The 7,808-nt window shown below is 36.3% G+C and overlaps 2 protein-coding genes across 3 annotated transcripts; both read left to right on the top strand.

Moving 5' to 3' along the window:
• Window positions 1-1,144: 1,144 nt before the first annotated feature.
• Window positions 1,145-5,885, top strand: kctd6b (potassium channel tetramerization domain containing 6b). 2 transcript variants are annotated; one of them, XM_048177284.1, is made up of 5 exons: window positions 1,146-1,285; window positions 1,471-1,520; window positions 1,739-1,829; window positions 3,525-5,249; window positions 5,531-5,885. In XM_048177284.1, the coding sequence occupies exons 3-4, from the start codon at window positions 1,803-1,805 to the stop codon at window positions 4,209-4,211; spliced, it is 714 nt and encodes a 237-aa protein (XP_048033241.1). In that variant the 5' UTR covers window positions 1,146-1,285; window positions 1,471-1,520; window positions 1,739-1,802; the 3' UTR covers window positions 4,212-5,249; window positions 5,531-5,885. The 2 variants fall into 2 exon arrangements, with proteins under 2 accessions (XP_048033242.1, XP_048033241.1); XM_048177285.1 differs by lacking the exon at window positions 1,471-1,520 and having other exon boundaries at window positions 1,145-1,285.
• On the top strand, window positions 5,096-5,885 carry LOC125259577 (small integral membrane protein 4). Its single transcript, XM_048177288.1, has 2 exons — window positions 5,096-5,249; window positions 5,531-5,885. Exons 1-2 carry the CDS (start codon window positions 5,096-5,098, stop codon window positions 5,617-5,619), a joined length of 243 nt encoding a protein of 80 aa, XP_048033245.1. The 3' UTR covers window positions 5,620-5,885.
• Window positions 5,886-7,808: the final 1,923 nt, after the last annotated feature.

Raw genomic sequence — 7,808 nt, 5'->3', positions numbered from 1 at the left:
TATATATATATATATATATATATATATATATATATATATATATATATATATATATATATATATATATATATATATATATATATATATATATATATATATATATATATATATATACATACATACATACATACATGCATATATAAAACAAACTTTGGGAGAAATTATATTCCTAGTAATAATGTTGCAGTGTTTTTCAGTTTGATTGATTAAAGAAAGAGATCACGCTTTTAGAAAGTATATGGTAACACTTTACAATAAGTAAAGTTCTTGATAACATTAGTTAACATGAACTAACAGTTCATGAAGTGTGCATTTATTAATCTTAATGTCAATTTCAACATGTACTAATACATTTTTAAAAAGTTTTATTTGTGACCCTGGACCACAAAACCAGTCATAAAATAAAAAAAAAATCTAAATATTGAGAAAATCTCTTTAAAGTTGTCCAAATGCAGTCCTTAGCAATGCATATTCACTCACAAAAATATTTTTTAATATATATTTACACTAGGAAATTTACTAAATATCTTCATGGAACATTATCTTTACTTAATATCCTAATGATTTTTGACATAAAAGAAAAATTGATAATTTTGACCCATACAATGTATTGTTGGCTATTGCTACAAATATACCCGGGTGACTTATGACTGGTTTTGTGGTCCAGGGTCACATTTGTTGACATTAGTTAACACATTAGTTCTCACACAGTGTATTAACTGTTAACTGTTTTGTATTAACTAACATTAACAAAGATTAATAAATGGTGTAAAAAAGTGGAGTTTATGGATTTAAATACTAAAATAAGGATTCAAACAATATTACTTGCACTATAAACTGTGGATTTATTAGAAGAAACACACATTGAATTAATCATTTATATTTAAATTTAATTCATATTTATTAAAAGATGTATAAATTTAAATGTATTAATTATATACAAGTTACTACAATTATCCTGCTTGAATTGCTGTGGGCCCCTATAGCATCATTGCAGCATTTCATCAGTAGCTCTATTACAATGGCACATGTCCAATAAACTATGATTTGCCATCTCCAAAAAGTTCTTGTGAAATTCTGTAGTTATGTTATAATAGTGCAAAGCAACATTTTATCCGCAGCCTTAAGAGACAATCTAGAATTGCATTGAATCGGCCGTAATGTACGCTAGTGTAGGTCACGTGACAGTGCGGCAGCTGTATTGTCGTGTTTGAGCAGCTAACCCTCAGTGTCCTGTGTAGCCGCAATCAAAACCGACGATTAAACCCCTCAGCTCTGGAGACGGGTAAGGATGAGGTTATCCCGCACAGTATGACTGTCCGGAGAAACCTTTATTTTATTCATTTACGTCACCGTCACATTAGTAGTTAGCAGGGAGCTAACTGTATATTGGTAACTGTTAGCTGGCTAGCAAAGGTTCATAGTAAAAACGCTTCATTTTATTAAAACATGTTCATGTTTTAATGTTAGGTACAGCAGGTAACGTTACAATCGCTGGACGTTCTTAACTCTTCTAAACGGTAAGTATTTACGTTGTAGAAAACCTGTTTAACGTTACTTGTCTTACCAAAACAGCTAGCATTCTATTGAGCATCTAATTCATTGAGCTTCCTCACACAGAAATACATAATGTGTTTATCTCATTGTCATTATTGCCTCAGAAAACATTCAGAGACACTTAAGTGGGTCTGTATATTTATGTGCCTTGTTGTGTGGCTAATAAGTGTCTTTTTTGCAGGTGTAATCAAGCATAGTATCCGAACTTCTTCTGTGGGTCAGAGCGGTCTACCTATCCATATCAAATGGATAATGGGGACTGGGGGCATAGGGTATGTATGTGGAGGAATATTTAACTTAAGTTATTGTTATTATACTTGAAGTATATTGGTTATTAGCCAGAGTTGTGTGTCATACAGTATAGCAATTTGAATTTGAAGAAGTAGAATTAAAAATAATTGAAATTTAGACATTCGTACTACTGAAATAAGTGTATTTTGTAAACTAGAGAAGACAAATTCATTATAACAATCTTTTAATGTTAAATGCTCAAGCTTGAAAGAATTCCAATGATATTGTTCCTCTGTGTTGTTCGCTATTCTCATAGAATTAGAGCAATTATTAAAAGTTCATAGTTATGCTATTTATTGTTGGTGTGAACAGGCCTTTACAGTTTTCTTGTACTAGATGATCCCATAAGTCACAGATTGCCATTGAAAATGTGAAAATTGTAATTCTTTCAATCAAAAGCCAACAATGTCTGTTTAGACCTGCAGCCTGTTTTGAATTGACTGTATTTTTTCTAAGTAATCAGATTGAAGGTTTTTCCATAACTGACATTCAAATAGGTCAAAGTTTCCATAGATAGATGGGCGGGCTGTCTTTCTGACTGCAATGTCTATGTAGCCTTCGAATTATGACCTATAAACTTTAAGCTTTTAACATCATTTTAAACTTTAAAGGTGCCCTCAAATTGAATTTACCTTGGCATAGTTGAATAACAAGAGTTCAGTACATGGAAAAGACATACATTGAGTTTCAAACTCCATTGCTTCCTTCTCCTTATGTAAATCTTATTTGTTTTAAAGACCTCCGAAAAACAGGCGAATCTCAACATAACACCGACTGTTACGTAACAGTCGGGATCATTAATATGTACGCCCCCAATATTTGCATATGCCAGCTCATGTTCAAGGCATTACACAAGGGCAGCCAGTATTAACGTCTGGATCTGTGCACAGCTGAATCATCACCAGACTAGGTAAGCAAGCAAGAACAATAGCGAAAAATGGCAGATGGAGCGATAATAACTGGGCAGGGAGCGCGCGATTTAAAGGGGCCGCGCGCTGAATCGGTGCATAGTTAATGATGCCCCAAAATAGGCAGTTAAAAAAATTAATTAAAAAAAAAAATCTATCGGGTATTTTGAGCTGAAACTTCACAGACACATTCAGGTCAAAAACAGGTTCTAGGGCACCTTTAAAGCAAAATGTAAAGCCTACATTTTAACAAACCATCCTTTTCTATTTCCAGTTCAACACACTGTAAGTTCTGTCCAATCTGATTCAGATATAAGTGCAGGAATTGAAAGAACCATTTCCTAATTTTTTCCCAGATCCTGTTATTAGTGATGCGCCAAAATTTCAGCAACCAAAAATATTCTGCCAAAACGGCAAAAACATTTTTTTTTCAGTTTCGGCCTAAATAGTTTTGGATGACCGAAACATTGGCGTTTAATTTGTACTTCTCCATTGACGCATTTTGACCGCGTCAGCGTCTACTTTGTGCACCTAACCTGGATAAACTACTGAATAGCGTATTGGTTTCAATTACACAAACTTTATTTTCAATTATCTTTAGTTTCATTTTTGGTAAAAGTTTTGATTTAACACTACCTGTTATTAGCATCTTCTCTTTTTTTTTCTCGCTATTAACAGGTTAGTTACATTAAAGTCTTGAATGAAAACACTTTTTGATTGTGTGATGAGTTACATTAAAGTTTTCTCACTATTGTCCATCTCTTTTAGTTGACTCACCCAGTCACCTTAAATGTCGGAGGTCACCTCTACACGACCTCTGTCTCCACTCTTCAACGTTACCCAGATTCCATGCTGGGCGCCATGTTCCGTGGCGACTTCCCCACCACGCGGGACGCTCAGGGAAACTACTTCATCGATCGGGACGGGACGCTTTTCCGCTACATATTAAACTTCCTGCGTACATCCGAGCTCACTCTTCCTGTTGACTTCATGGAGATGGACCTTCTGCGTAAAGAAGCTGACTTCTATCAGATCGAGCCTTTAATACAATGCCTCAATGACCCAAAACCTCTGTACCCGCTGGACACTTTTGAGCAGGTGGTGGAGTTGTCCAGCACCCGCAAGCTGTCTAAGTACTCAAACCCAGTAGCGGTTATTATCACACAACTAACCATAACCACCAAGGTCCACTCGCTACTTGAGGGAATATCCAACAGCTTCACCAAGTGGAACAAACACATGATGGACACAAGAGACTGTCAGGTGTCTTTCACCTTTGGACCATGTGACCATCATCAAGAGGTGTCTCTAAGGGTCCACCTCATGGACTACATCACCAAACAGGGATTCACCATTCGAAACACACGGGTGCACCACATGAGTGAGCGTGCCAATGAGAACACAGTGGAGCATCACTGGACTTTCTGCCGACTAGCATATAAAGTAGAAGACTGACAAATTTATGAATGTCAAATGTGGTTGCTGCTGTTTCCAATGCGATGTTTTAATATGTAGAAATTCCATTGTCATTTGAGGCCAAGCAAAAGAAAAAGGGAATGAAATGTTCAAGATTTGTTCAAAATGAAAGCATCAAAATGATATATGATATAAAATGATATATGATATAAATACATATTCAGATGATACTCAAGCATTGTTCAGTAATCTATGGACACCTTGACCATGTAAAAAAACAAAAAAAAATTGATTCACCAGAAAATGTTTCAGGTATTCAGTCATTCCATCAGATGAGAAATCTGTCAAACATTGTGCACTATGTGCAACATCAAGATGTTAGAGTGCATGTATTTCTAACACATTCTTTAAGTATTAAATGTCCACATGCTGTAAATAGAAATAAATTTCATTGATTTGTTCATCAGTTTCATTTCAAAAAGAAACAAAAAGTATCAGCATGAGCCAATTGTCTTATTTTAGACTATCTATTGAGAGCACTTAAAAATATAAATCATAGAGAGGCTTTTTTCAAAGTTAAATTGTTATATATCATAGTTAAATGTTTATATGCTTAAATACTTTTTTTTTTACCCCCAATGCCAAAGACTGTATAAAAAGGACGTCAGCCCTCTCTTATATCAGATTTGGTAGAGTCCAGCCAGCGGACCTATCAGAACACACTAATCATGACGTTTACGCCGCCATGTTGTATATTCCTGTTCTGTCAGCGCAGTGGATACATGCGTTAAGTGCAAGATCAGTGTTGAAGGGCACAACTGAGCAGATGTTGTATTCTAGCGATTACAACTCATTTTTATTAGTGCATGTTATTGTGCTGTGCTTTAGAAGCGTCTAGCTGGTAATTGTGTTTTGAAAGAAAGATGTTCAGAAAAAGTCGGAACCTAAAATATATATTAAGTCTTGTACCTGGAAAAAGACGTTTTGGAACGTACAGATTTTTGCCAGTGTTCTTTTGTATCGGGGGTGTCATGGAGTGGATCATGATTAACGTGAGAATAGGACGAGAAACGTTTTGTAAGTCAAATGTTATGTATACACACACGCCCCTTTCTTTGAAGCGTTTCTGTGCATCATTTTGCGTCCTCTTTGCGCAGGCTTGCCACTGTGATGTTTGTGCTAATCCAACGTGAATGATGATTTACTTTTAATGTCTATCATTTACTTAGGGTACAACGATGGTACACAGTTGACTAATATTAAATACCCTATTTTTATGTAAGCTTATATGAATCACTGTTAATTCTGTATTGGTGATTGTTATGGATAAGTGTTTACATTATTCTCTGCCTCCACAGATGATGTCTACAGAAGAAAACAATCGGAGAGGGAATACCAACACAAGATTGATGGGGGCTTGATTGTTCTGAAGTCTGAAGCCAAATGAGGACACACTGGAAATACACGATCATCGTGATGAGGAGACTGAAACCAACACTTTTGCACACTAACACACTTTTGATATAATTCAAAAATGGGGATACTAATATACATCAACTGTAAGGCAGCAGTGACAGGGACTGCGCAACTGAGGACAGATGATGTGCAAAAGACTGCCAGTGTGTTTCTGTGAGGAAGGTGCAATTTTTGTATTGACTAAGATAAAGATGTTATTTACGCAATAAAAATGGTCTGTTCTGTGATTCAAACTAATACACTTTGGAAGCCTGTTTTGTTTTTTTTACTACAGATGAGGAAAAATATTTTTTTGTAAGTTGTAATAATGAGAAATGAATCTCTTAACTATGACTTAGTGACGTTAAATTGAGAAACGCTCTCATAATAATGACAGCATATAATAATGAGAAACTTTCTTGTAATTATGGCTTAGTATCTAAAAATAATAAATGAATGAGTTAATATCTTAAATACAGAAAAAAATATAATTTAGTGTCTTGTAATGAAAAAAAAACATCATAAAAAAATAATAAAATGACTTGGTATCTCTTAAACATTCTCATAATCATGACTTAAAGGTAGGGTAGGTAATTTTGGTGAGGCTAACAATAGCAAGCTAGCTTTGAAAGCATGCAATCCCACCCTAACTTCAGAGCGTCTCCAAAGCCACGCCTCCTCCAAAACAGATGAATGCACACAACACAGTCTGCAAAGCGTCACGGGAGATGGCGTTAAATTACCTCATGTCTCAAAGCACATAACATTACAAAAATAATAAATGTAAATAAGGGTGCGTTCACACAGCCTCGTAATTCCTGTAGTTACGAGATTCTAGCTTGTAAAAAGCATTCACGACCTTGTAGAGCTTGTAATTACAGCTTGTAAGCTGGGAGATTTCTGAAAGCACGTGGCCGCTGTACCACCTGACCGCAGTAGATTCATAGGTGTTGATAGTGGTGCCATGGAAACGCATAATTACCAGTCCAAGGACATGAACAGCTCTGAATATTACGTCACGTGTTATCATCTCAATATTCCGGTAAATACGAGGTGGCGTGAACGCAGCCTAATTTACAGAGCTCTTACTTGTACCACCTGACTGCTGCAGATTAATTTCGGCATTTTTAGTGTTGCATAAATCAGAGTCTGAGGACATAAACAGCTACAGGTAGCATGTCAAAGGTGCCATCTTGTAATTACGTTTATGACATGGCGTGAATGCAGCATAAGCTTGTTGTTTTGGTTCAGGAGGAACTGTAAAAGGTGGCTGCAGTTTGTTTGTAGTGCTTGGTGAGTGTCTACAACTCTGCATATAGAATACGCTGATGACTTGTGATGTCTGTGTGAGCAGAGGTATGGAAATACATGGGTGCTTCTCAATACTCAAGTTGATTCTACCTCATTTCCTCGCTCCTCTATCCTCCAGCCTGTGATCCGGAAACCGATCAAATTCAGCCATCTTGAAGGACATCTCGATTCTCTAATTACACCTCGAGGAGCGGTTAAGCTTCCTGAGGAGTCATGAGCGAGGATACATAGGTGTATCCTTCCCTCGCATCCTAAGGTTGTGGAGCTAAGATGCGAGAAAGGAAACGATGATGCACAAATAAAAAAAGAGAAGCACCTTAAATGTTTGCTGCATCCCAATATATAATCGCATCTTAGTAAGATACAAGTCAACATTTGAGCAGCTTTAAAGGGGGGTTTTATTTTTACATCTATATGATTAGATATTTCAGTAAGCTGAAACCCAATACTTACATTTAAAAGTGTAATTCGGCAATTTCACTCAAAAAAAAAATCCTGTCATCACTGGTGTGCAATGAATTCTGGGTTAGGCAAGGCCACAAAGGATCCATCTGTTGTATCCTTCATTTCACGGGACACGAAGGATGCATTTGAAGACCGCATTTTAAGTCTTCGTCATGCCACTGGGGCGCAATCGGCCTTCGAATGCAGCTTTCAAAAGATGCAGCCTCTGAATTGGGATCCAGCTGTTGACAGGCAGGTAGGACATCGTATCATTGCACTCAGACCGAATGAAACGATTGGATGAACATTTTTTGCTCCTGAGACTTCCACAGAAGATATATGTACGTTTTAATATTTAGACCACTTCAATTATTGATTGCTATCAGGTTGTGAGAGAGTTTCAACCAGTATAACAAAAAGTGTTTA

The sequence above is a fragment of the Megalobrama amblycephala genome, linkage group LG24, assembly GCF_018812025.1.
Source record: "Megalobrama amblycephala isolate DHTTF-2021 linkage group LG24, ASM1881202v1, whole genome shotgun sequence".
NCBI classification, from domain to species: domain Eukaryota; kingdom Metazoa; phylum Chordata; class Actinopteri; order Cypriniformes; family Xenocyprididae; genus Megalobrama; species Megalobrama amblycephala.
Note: the sequence above shows the minus strand (reverse complement) of the source record. Positions and strands in the feature narration are given on the sequence as shown.